Source organism: Misgurnus anguillicaudatus, chromosome 20, assembly GCF_027580225.2.
Source record: "Misgurnus anguillicaudatus chromosome 20, ASM2758022v2, whole genome shotgun sequence".
NCBI lineage: Eukaryota > Metazoa > Chordata > Actinopteri > Cypriniformes > Cobitidae > Misgurnus > Misgurnus anguillicaudatus.
The window spans coordinates 37,166,371-37,179,022 of NC_073356.2; the positions used below are offsets into that span (position 1 = coordinate 37,166,371).

Here is a 12,652-nt window from a genome sequence, read left to right on the forward strand (position 1 = left end):
CTTTATTTTTTATAAAAGTGTTGATTTGAAACATTTTTACCACCCTGATGTGTTTTATCATTCAAGTTCAGACCTAAGAATCAAACTCACATTCAGAGCGATTCTCTCCAAGAGCTTCGGTTCGTCTCGCACCCCACGTAACCTCAAACAGACATCATTTACCTGAAGCGTGAGGGCCATTTATCAAAAGTGAAGGCCCAAAATGTCATATTCTCACCCCCCTACTGAATCACAGCGCTCCCCTGCCATGGATAAAATAAGTGAGAACAATTCAAACTATGAGCCAGTCTGGTCCTGATCCGAGTCGACGCCTCCCACAGCGCTCCCTGGATCCTGAAAGATGAGGGGATCCAAACTCCTCCAAAGCTGTGAAAAACACTCACTTCGTCTTTGAACAAAAAGGGGCAAAAGAAAAGCAAAATGTATCAGTCTGGACGTAATCCCAGCTGACTCGAATCTGAACTTCATCCAGGTTCAGATCTTTGATTCAAACCCAATGTGAGTTTGGAGGAACGGCTGGACACTTGCGTGATAAAGAAGATCTGTGTGCGCGTTTGAAGCTCTGATCTGGCTGAAGACCTTTGATTTACTGTACTGATGTTCATACACATTTCCCCTGACACATATTTATTCACAAGCTAGGAGATTTCCCATACACACCTTTAGCTCTTTTCCCAGTATCTATTCCCAGTGGTCCAGAACATTACAAGAAAAATCTGAACTAGACAGGGTCAATAAGAAATACAGGGCAGGAGATTTAACATTCATGCATTTATGTTGCTTTTAAAGACTTCCATGCTCAGTAAGTTATTTATATACACATTTAATTTTTTAAAAGCATTTTTAAGATTTACATTTTTCACAAAATATTGTTGAATATCACAAACAACTAAAACAACAAGGGTCATTAGGTACTGGACCCATGGTGTATATAGATAAAATGGCTCATTTTATGGTAAAAACAATACAGTTTATTTTGTCAGGTCTTTATACACCACTGATAATATAGTTATGTAGACTATATTGCATTTCTGTCAAGAGATCCTCTCTAAAGTTACACATTGCACCTTTAACATAAAGACACTAAAGATGAATTATTATATAACATTATCATATAATCTGTGTATTCAAATCATCTAAAAAGTAATGTTATAAAATAAATAGACCTTGACATATAAAATAATGGTCATTGGGTTTCATCCATTAAGCATGCGTACGCACAAATATGTTCCTAAAATGTGTGTACAGACGTTTAAACCAACAAATCATGGTTCAACACAAACTTTCATACTAAAATTTATTTTAAATTTATGCAAAAACATAAGAACAACTTAGACCACACGTACGCAATATTCATAAACAAAGAAAAAATATATATATATTTTCCTCGTTCATGATTATTGCATACGTGTGGTCTAAGTTGTTCTTACCTTATTGGAAATATTTAGAATACATTTTAGTATAATTTTTTTTAATTCATGATTTGTTAGTTAAAACGTCCGAACGCACATTTCACAAAGAAAGTTGTGTGTATGCATGCTTAGTGAATGAGACCCAATGTCTCAATGACCATGCTAGTTATTTTTAGCATTGCAGACTAATAACTCACAACAAACCCTACAAAATCACATCTATAAAGCAGAAAAATGATCATATTCTGCAAATACCGACTGATTTAAGATAAAAGCAAGTAAAATTGCATCTTTACTGGAGCATTTGACCCCAGATGGCTAAACAAATGTCAACTTACAACAAAAATAACTAATGCAGGTCAAAACTTAAATATATGGTTGATTGACTCGCAAAACCAATTTGTTTTAACTTTATGCTGCATTTTTGTTACAGTGTTAATGTCAGGAACTCTAAACATTATGTTAAAGGTCACCATATTTATGTCCATTTGCTCTTATTAAAGTTGAGATGTAAATAGAGCTAATATTAGATGACTGCTTAACTTCATGTAAAAAAACCAAATGACTCATTCTGAAATAAAGTGGTCACTGTTATAACTTATAAGTTTTTTCAAGCTTAACTTTATCAAAATAACAGAATGTCATGAAATGTTGCTTTTATTTCCATGTATGCTAAAATCAAGGCTGTGATGTTTCTGAACACATACTGCCCTCTTCAGGTCAACATAAAAACTGCACAATATATATGTTGAATATACATTTTATTATATTGTGTATTTCAGGCACAATCAAATTATAGTTCATTTATAGTTCTGCAAGCCTTCACTTGCTCTTTTTCTTTTTTTTGGCAACGGGCATTTCACAATCGTCCTCAATCTCAGCTGCTTGTCTTTTTCTGCCGGTCTTTTCACTCAAGTACCCGCTGCTGGAGTCACTCGCCGGCAGCTCCGACGGTAACGTCTCATCCGAATCTTTTCTTTTCTCTTTCTTCTTTTTCTTTTTGTGCAGTCTGTTTGAATTGCAGTCCACCTCCAACCCGTCCACATCCGGTTCGTGGTTCTCGCTGTTGTCTTCTGATGCGGCCTGTTTCTCACGCTTATCTTTCTTCTTTTTCTTCTTAGGTTTTGGACTGTCGGTATCTTCTGTGTTTTCCGGTTCTAGATTCACATCGGTGTCGTTTTGTTCAGTCTGAGCCGCAAGCTCTTGCACCCTGAGAAAACAAATATAAATTAGATTAGTGAGAGATGGCATCTCACATAGCCAGACGTTTGACTGCAAGCATGAAGTCTGATCCACAATGCGACTTACTGAAGCTTTTCATCGATTGAAATGAAATACTACCATACTGCCTCCTACACAGTATATACTGCTTACTTTTCTAGTACACAATGTACAACAAACATTTTAAGCAGTACCATAATAAATACATTTAATACTGGGGATGCACCGCTACAAAATATCTGTACCGATATTCAATTGCTTATAATGACTAGAGCCCGACCGATAAAGGATTTTCAAGGCCGATACCCATACAAATGTTTGTTGGTTTTAAAATCCGATATATCGGCCGATATTTCATCTGGTTTTTTTTTTATACTTATTTATCGGCCATTATGAATGCCGATACCGATAGTTTGGAAAATGCCTAATATCGGTCGATAATATCAGCCTGCCGATATATCTGTCGGGCTCTAATAATGACATCTACCGATATTCAATTGCTTATAATGACTAGAGCCCGACCGCTAAAGGATTTTGAAGGCCGATACCGATACAAATGTTTGTTGGTTTTAAAATCCGATATATCGGCCGATATTTCGTCTGTTTTTTTATATTAATTTATCGGCCATTATGAATGCCGATACCGATAGTTTGGAAAATGCCTAATATCGGTCGATAATATCAGCCTGCCGATATATCTGTCGGGCTCTAATAATGACATCTACCGATACCGATAGTTTTGCTTTTTACTCCTTGTTTCAAAGCATTATGCTGTTTTTAACATCCGACCACTGTCTGATGGAAAAATATGCTTTTACTAGTCGGTGGATGCCGTGTAGGTCAGCCATCTGAGACAGAGACTACGATCATGATATAAACCAATTCAATTCAATTCAATTTTATTTATATAGCGCTTTTCACAATACTTAATTGTTTCAAAGCAGTTTTACATTAATAGAAGCAGTAAAAGCACAAAAAAACGACAGATAGCACAACATAATAATAAATAGCATAAGCAGTCAAATTTGCTGCGGCTATGACTCGACATTATGAGCGAGCGTATTACTAATGTGACGTCTAGAAGAAGAAGCTAAGTTAAGCCCAAGCAGGCTACCTCCCCGGGTTAAAAAAACCCCTAAAAGAAAAAACAAAAACCCCGGGTTGTTTAGCCGAGGAAATAAAAAATAAAAAGTCCTAGGAGGGAAAAACCCTTGGGAGATATACATGTATATACACACATATAAGCGGATAAGGAGATTAAGCGGAGAACCATTTTATTTGTGACATACCTGGATTTTTCTAGCCTCCCTCTGACAAGCAAAACCCCCGCAGAATCAGCATCCAGCTGGAAAACCTCAAACTCCAGACTTTCTCCAACATGCAGCCCCGAGTCTCTCCACTGCTCTGGGGTCAGCAGATTGGGCTTCACCACGCTCGCGTTAAAGCAGCCATGGACCAGACAGCCGACGTGGCCGACTCCGATTTTATTAATTACACCCTGAGAGATGCACAACACAACAACAAAATCAGTTTGGAGATCATGGTCACCCAATGAAACATCATCAAAAACAGCATCATCATGAGAAACATACCACAAGTTTCGATCCTTTCCTTGGTTTGAAGACCACGAATGATGCTTCGATATTGAAGTGAATATATCCTTGATCATCATAAATATCTCCATGTTGTCCCACCACTTTAATGTTATCATAAGCCACAGGAACACCTTTCAGACTGCAACACATAAACAAATGCATGATAATGGAAGCCATCAAGGGTAAAAGTACAAGATTAACCCCCTTACTGTCACTAAGTTTACTTCAATATTTGGATGTACTTTATTAAATCGTGACAAACTATACACCATTGGACAGATATACAGTTTTCATTAATGTTTTATTAAATGTCATTTATTTATAATAAGAGTGTGCCTCAAAACATTGATAATCCTGCTAACTGTGCATTCAGACCGCCAGTGGGACGCTAAAGTTTTCTTCAGTGTTTTGCAAGTGAATTCTTATATAAACTATAATTATTTGAAAGGTCTAAAAGTGTAGTTTTCAATTGTCATCATCATTTTGGGAAAGATTAACATAGTTTCATTTTCTAAATGGTCACAGGCAGGCCCAATTAGTTTACATATTTATAACACTAATGCCATATTCTAAACTTAAAAATCTTGACAGACTGTACATCATTAGAAAGCTTTCAGAATGTAGTTTTCATATTTCACAACCTTTTAGCAGTAATGATAATGGAGTGACAGTAATTTATTAATTTGTGATGAGTATGCAGCTAACCAGTGACCCCTAGTGGCCAATAAAAATGTGACAAACCTTATTTTTTGTGATTTTAACTTATTTAATTTATGTAATTTGAATCACAACTACTTGAGACTTATGGCTTCATGTATATAGCATTTCTGTCGTGAAACATTACAATTTTTATAATTTAATTTATAAAATTAATTAGTTATTGCATTGTTTTTATTTATTAAAATAAACTTTTTTCCTGTTTAAAGGGGACATTTCACACAACTTTTTAAATTTGTAAAATAAATCTTTGATGTCCCCAGGGTACATATGTGATGTTTTAGCTAGAGCCCGACCGATTTATCGTTTTGCCGATTTTATCGGCCGATATGAGCATGTCGCAGATATATCTGTATCGGCGTATAAGCCGCAGATATGCGCCGATATGAACGTTTGTTACAGAACACATTAAATGCATTTGAAAGATGTAAGTACTTGTTTGTCCAGCAGAGTGCGCCATACTGGTTGCTAATGGCGACCCAGATCACTCACTGTAGTTACACCAGCCAATCCCCCACCCGCTTCACTTCACTTCAGTCAGTCAGTCTCTCAGTTCAGGTGGCATGGAAGCAGTCACGCAGTGTCTTATTCACAACATTGTTACACCTGGTCTTAAGACGCTCTTTGGTCGATTGGATTATAAGTGGACAAGAGAGACGCATTCCCGTTTACATTTGGTGTTTTTAATCCGTCTCTTTTGTCGACTTGCGAGTTAAAACGCAAGCGGAGAAATGACGCGAGATGGAGAAATGACACGTTTAAACTACGCGCAGCCGTGCACTTATATATCACTATATGAGATTACTGCTGCTTGTGTTTTTAGGTAACATGCTCATTTCAGAGCAATTGATTCAATAAGCTTGCGCAACTCTACACCCTTGCTAAATAAAAGAGGTGGGGCGAAGACGCTTTATTTTTATAAAAGTTTAAAGTTTGCACGGAACCCTGGGTTTGTGTTATAAAAACGTTGTGCACAACATTAAACATAGCGTACATTAGTATGTGCTCCGTCAAGCATTGTCTTCGTAACGGTGAGTAGCTAACTAATTTGTGAAGTACACAACTTACTGTAAAGCTAATATTAATCAATGACTTCATAAGTTTCTCTTTATAACGTTCTCGTCAAAACTGCAAATGATGCAAGTTTTATGTATTTTGTTCTCTTTGTGTTTTAAAGTTATTTATAATAAGTCAAGTTTACCGTTTAGTGCACTGATATCCAACTAATTTTGGATAATAAAGTTTATTGTTAACTTCTTGCCTATAGTACATATCTTTGTCACATCAATATAAGTGTTGGATCACCACATTTGTGAGTGATCACCACATATGTGAGTGATCATTGCATTGCATTGTATTTATTCATATACAGTATATTATGTTAAAGTATATAGTGTATTCTATGTACAGTACTTTAGTATAATATTAGGGATGCACGATATTTATCGGACAGATAAATTATCGGCCGATATGGGCGGGAATTACGTCATTTTTATCGATCCGATAAACAACTGAAATCCGATAACTACATCCGATACAGTACGATTGCTGGTAAATCAATAAATCTGTCTGCTTTATCCTCTTTCCGGAACTGACTACACCTCAAACTGTCGCGCTCATTATGCGCTCAACTGTCGTGCTTACCACGTCATCATCTGTAAACAAACATGTCTTCGCCGGTCTGGAAGTTTTTCTCGGTGGCAGTGGAGGACAATGCTTTTGCTATTTGCAAAAAATGTTCAGCAAGGGTTCCGAGAGGAGGAAAAAATTCATCATGTTTCAACACATTTAATCTTATATCGCACTTGAGAGGTCGTCATCGCGGCGAAGATGTACTGAAAGAATACGAAGCCGCGGCAGCTGCAGCTAAAGTTAATAGCGCGAAGGCTAAAACACCGAGCGTCACTGTACCCATTCAGCGAGCATTTGAAAATGCTAAAAAGTTTTCCAGAGACAGCGAAAAGGCAAAAGCTATAAACGACACAGTGATCAAGTTTATAGTCCTCGACGACCAACCTTTCTCTGTAGTAGAGGATCTGGGTTTTCGCGGATTAGTACAGCATTTGGAGCCACGTTACACCCTTCCAAGCCGCCGCTTCTTCTCTGATGTTTCCCTCCCTGCTTTGTATGAGTCAGTCGCCACACACATTCATAATTTGATCGACAAAAATGGACTACACATAAGTTTCACCACGGACATCTGGACATCTGATGTTAGTCCGGTGAGTATGCTTAGTTTAACGGCTCAGTGGTTTGATGAACATTTTAACATGCAGAAAGTTCTGCTGCACGCACAGGAGTGCTCCGGATCGCATACCGGGGCAATGATATGCGAAGCTTTTGAAGCAATGTTAGAACGGTGGAGTATAACAAAAGACAGAGTGCATGTTGTCCTTCGGGATAATGCACGCAATATCATCAAGGCCATGCAGGACTGTGAGCTTGCAAGCTTGGGGTGTATGGCACACACCTTACAGCTCGCGGTAAACGAGGCTGTGCTGAGCCAGAGAAGCATAACAGACTGTATTTCGATCTGCAGAAAGATGGTAGGTCACTTCAAACATTCACAAGTTGCCACCTCCCGTCTGCAAGACTTGCAAAAACAACTGGGCATGAAAGAGATGAGGCTTCAACAAGACGTGCCCACGAGATGGAACAGCACGTTCTATATGCTGAGAAGTTTGTTGGATCAGAGGCGAGCCCTTGCAGCATATGCGGTAGATTTTCAATTACCTGCTTTTTTGAGCATACAACAATGGACATTAATTGAAAACATGATGACCATTCTTGACCCATGTGAACAGCTGACAAGATACATCAGCTCATCTACAGCCACAGTAGCTGATGTGATCCCCTCCATTGTGGCATTAAAACGTCTGTTAAACAAGACTGTTGCAACAGATCATGGAGTTAAAACTTCAAAGACCACTCTACTGCAAGCCATAGAACAGCGATTCAGTCATATCTATGGAGAGCCTCTGTTTTATCTTGCTACAATCTTGGACCCCAGGTATAAGGACTGCTATTTTGACCAACCAATGAAAAGAGAAGTAACAGAAAAATTGCAGACAATGATGAGCTGTGCATCAGAGAATGTGGATGAACCAAAAGTTAAAAAGACCAAGACAGATGGTGGCAATGTTTCCTTGCTGGCAATGTATGAAGAAATCCTTCAAGAAAACTATGATGTCACGAAAGAGATGACCCAAAGCCGAACAGAGGGGCAGGTAATTAAATTGTTTATATAAGTTAGGTTTATTTGTCTCTAAAAATAGACCAAAATGTAACAGCCTAATTTTTTCTTTGTTCATTGTCTACTTTAGATAAACATGTACCTCTCGGAGCCCCCAATTCCTAGATCAGAGAGCCCTTTGGAATACTGGAAACGCAACAAATCCCAGTTCCCAGACCTTGCTTCACTTGCAAGGAAATACCTGTCAGCCCCTTGCACCAGCATTGACAGTGAACGCTTATTTTCTGCTGCTGCAAATGTTATGGATGAAAAAAGAAACCGAATTGGATGTGAGAAGGCAGAGATGCTTTTGTTTATCAAAAAAAATCTGCCACTAATGCCTAATGTAACAAATAGAAAAGATGATGGACATTAAACAGAGAAGTGAAAAATGTGCACTTTATAGAAGGTTGAGACAGGTTGAGTAGTGCAAATTGGAAATCAAATTATTATTGTTTATATTTTTATGTTAAACTATATCATTTCTATGCCCGATGCACTTCATTTTTGTTAAGCATGCACTTCTGTTTTTTACAAGGTTGACAAATGTCAATGCATTTTATTTATTTAATTATTTTTATTTTTTATATTTGAAAAACATGTTACCCTCATGCGGTAGAATAGATGCATTTCTTGTTTGTTATGCGTGAAATACTTATGTTAATGACTAATGAGTTGTTAATTGCAGACCAGAGTTCCATGACAGGTTCTGTTAAACCCTTTCTGTCACACAGTATTGTGGTGCCTTACACACAATAACATTTGATAAGTAAGGCCTGATGTTTGCTGTTAAGGCCAGAGCTGCTAAAATATCAGTTTTATTAGTGCACTTTTGTTTTTAAGATGTATTTAAGGTTGACAAATGTTAATGAATTGTATTTATTTTTTAGTTTAAAAAGGATACCTACCTCACCCTCATGCACTAAAGGTAGAATAGATGCATTTCTTGTTTGTTATGTGTGAAATACTTATGTTAATGACTAATAAGTTGTTAATTGCAGACCAGAGTTCCATGACAGGTTCTGTTAAACCCTTTCTGTCACACAGTATTGTGGTGCCTTACACACAATAACATTTGATAAGTAAGGCCTGATGTTTGCTGTTAAGGCCAGAGCTGCTAAAATATCAGTTTTATTAGTGCACTTTTGTTTTTAAGATGTATTTAAGGTTGACAAATGTTAATGAATTGTATTTATTTTTTAGTTTAAAAAGGATACCTACCTCACCCTCATGCACTAAAGGTAGAATAGATGCATTTCTTGTTTGTTATGTGTGAAATACTTATGTTAATGACTAATAAGTTGTTAATTGCAGACCAGAGTTCCATGACAGGTTCTGTTAAACCCTTTCTGTCACACAGTATTGTGGTGCCTTACACACAATAACATTTGATAAGTAAGGCCTGATGTTTTCTGTTAAGGCCAGAGCTGCAAAAATATCAGTTTTATCAGTGCACTTTTGTTTTTAAGATGTATTTAAGGTTGACAAATGTTAATGAATTTTATTTTATGTTTAAAGACATGTATACCTACCTCATCCTCATGCACTAAAGGTGGGATATATTAATTTCTTGTTTGTTATACAAAAACTTCAACTTAAAGTAATTTAATTGCAGATAAGCCATAGTACTGTTAAACTCTTTCTGTTACTAAGTATTGTGGTGTATTGCACAAAAAATAAAAAGTGGAAGAGTCAAGGAGTACTAATGTTTGCTGTTATAGTTGTGCCAGAACACCAAAATATCAGTTTCATCAGTGCTTTCATCTTGGAATTTTTTATTCTCGTAGGAGCACAATCTGAAAGTTATTTCGAACATTATAATGTAAAAAATTGCACTTACTGGTTATCGGTATCTGTATCGGTATCGGCTATGAAGATGACTTAATTATCGGTTATCGGTATCGGTCAAATTTTCTCTTATCGTGCATCCCTATATAATATACTGTAGTATATACTGAACTATAATATACACATAAAGAATAACGGCCGATATATCGTTATCGGTCTTTTTTTACTCCCTAATATCTGTATCGGCATCGGCCCCAAAAAACGCATATCGGTCGGGCTCTAGTTTTAGCTCAACATATTATATAGATAATTTATTATAACATGTTAAAATTGCCAATTTGTAGGTGTGAGCAAAAATTTTGAAACTCAGTTTTGCTGTCAATTTTTTTTTATCTCTCTCCCTATATGCACTAAATGGCAGTGCCACAGTTGGATAGTGCAGATTAAGGGGCGGTATTATCCCCTTTTGACATCACAAGGGGAGCCAAATTTCAATTAGCTATTTGTTCACATGCTTGCAGAGAATGGTTTACCAAAACTAAGTTACTAGGTTAATCTTTTTCACATTTTCTAAATTGATAGAAGCACCGGGGACTCAATTATAGCATTTAAACATAGAAAAAGTCCGATTTTTGTGGTATTTTCACCTCCAAAACCTAAAATTGTCTTTAAACCAAGATTAGGCTCCTAGACTAAAAAAATGAGTTTTATTAATTTGAAGGTGCACATCAACTTTTCACCCCACACTCAAATAGTGTAACTTATCTCATGCTGGTCAATAACTGACAATTATAAAACTATATAACTCTTACAAAAACATGCTATGGTAATACCACGTTTTATAAACATTGGCATGACATCACAGCATTATGGGCTCTACCACACTGATGATACCATAGTATCTTTGGAAGTAACGTTACATGCCCAAAGTATTTGTAACTTTACGGCTAACAATTACTGCTTCACTGAACGTGAACGTTCCCAAAAATAACCAAAAACTAACGTTGGGAAAACTTGATCAACATTTATTAAACCAGTGACATAAATATCAAAGTAGCATAGTATAACCACGTTTTTGTACATGGCACCATATTATGAACTCTAACATGGTGGAAATACCGTAGTATTCTGTCTTTAAGTGCATGGGAATAACATGTAGTAACGTTATATAAACACGCCATGGTAACGATACTTTGGTATTATCTTGTGTTGACAGTAATGTTACCTGCTGGAGTATTTGAGCAGATCTGCGTTCAGCTCTTCCTGTATTCCTGTCCGTTTCTTGCGCATGTAAACGGGCGGCAGGGCGATGTGTCTCCGGTGCGTGTCCACAACCAGACACGAGTAGCGAGCGTCCAGCAACTTCACCGCGTCCGCGAACGATGGGATCAGACACGGGACAACGGGCGCGCTCCCGCCGGCATCTGCGCTGGGTATTTGCTGGACACTAGGCACATCTACGGGGTTTGTTATAGGTTCTGTTTCTCCGGTTGACTCTTGTTGAGTCCAGTTCGCCATGCTGTACTTGTGGAGGGACACGTGGTGCGTTTGCTCGTGTGTTCGGATGTGAGACGCGCGTAGTGATGTGCGACACCCAGCGGAGCTCAGGATAATTACACCTTTTTTTGTAAGATCTTGGTTTAAATTTAACAATTAAATTTAAATTTACAATTTAAACGCAGTTGAGAAGAAATTACATCGTTTAAAGTGTGTAGTTTACTAACACTAGATTTGGCTTAGAGAAATATCAAACCAGCAAACTTTTGGAAACCTGCCATTAGGGCTAGCGCATAACCCATAAAAACATATTTCTTTTGCCAAAAATATGTTTTAAATATATGCTAAATATATTTGGTAGAAAGTACTATATTATTTTTTGAAAATATATTTAGTTTTAACCTTTTACATATTAACATATATTTCAAAATAGGGATGCATAACAATTAATCGCGATTAATCTATAGCAGAATAAAAGTGTATAACAATTATGTATATATAAATATGCACACATGCATGTATAATTTTAAGAAAAAAATAAGTATTTATATTTATATATAATATATAAATTATACATAAATATACAAATGTATATACACATGTAAACATTTCTTAAATATATACACATGCTTGTGTCTGCATTTATCAATACGAAGTTATTATACACAGTTCACACACATATATGATGTAAACAAAAACTTTTATTCTGCTTTAGATTAATCGCGATTAATCGTTATGCATCCCTATTTCAAAATGTATTTCAGGGGCAACAAATACATTTCTAATTTCACAACCCATATGGTAAAAAAATATGTTTCCTGGCCAAAATATCAACGTTGGTATAAAATGTATAAAGTATGTATAAAATATAAAACTATATTTTTTGCAGTTGCAAATATACCTGGCCAAATTATAAAAATTGGTATAAAATGTATAAAGTATAGTATAAAATGTAGACGTATGTATAAAATATAAAACTATTAATATATATTTTTTGCAGTTGAAAATATATTTAATTTTATCTTTTTAAACCTGTTTTTAACAGGTTTGTAACAAAGTTTTTTTTACAATGAACATGAAAATAAATGCTTGAAAGTATTTTTATTTTTAAAGTATATTTTAAAATATACAAAAAATGTGAAAAATGTATTTTTGTAAAAATATTTCAAAATATATATTTCTGTACATAT

General features: G+C 36.2%; 1 protein-coding gene across 1 annotated transcript; it reads right to left on the reverse strand.

Annotated features, from left to right (window-relative positions):
• Nucleotides 1–2,156: 2,156 nt before the first annotated feature.
• Nucleotides 2,157–11,548, reverse strand: polr1f (RNA polymerase I subunit F). Its single transcript, XM_055219671.2, has 4 exons — nt 11,191–11,548; nt 4,226–4,367; nt 3,923–4,131; nt 2,157–2,622 (listed from the first exon to the last, which is right to left on the reverse strand). The coding sequence occupies exons 1-4, from the start codon at nt 11,481–11,483 to the stop codon at nt 2,235–2,237; spliced, it is 1,032 nt and encodes a 343-aa protein (XP_055075646.1). The 5' UTR covers nt 11,484–11,548; the 3' UTR covers nt 2,157–2,234.
• Nucleotides 11,549–12,652: the final 1,104 nt, after the last annotated feature.

Bases quoted from the DNA above. Each gene is read 5' to 3' on its own strand.
- polr1f (XM_055219671.2), bottom strand. From the start codon at position 11,483: ATGGCGAACTGGACTCAACAAGAGTCAACCGGAGAAACAGAACCTATA. The intron at 4,368-11,190 runs GTAACATTACTG...TATGTGTTGCAG, and splicing joins CTGCTCAAATACTCCAGCAG to TCTGAAAGGTGTTCCTGTGG. The intron at 4,132-4,225 runs GTATGTTTCTCA...TGCATCTCTCAG, and splicing joins GGAAAGGATCGAAACTTGTG to GGTGTAATTAATAAAATCGG.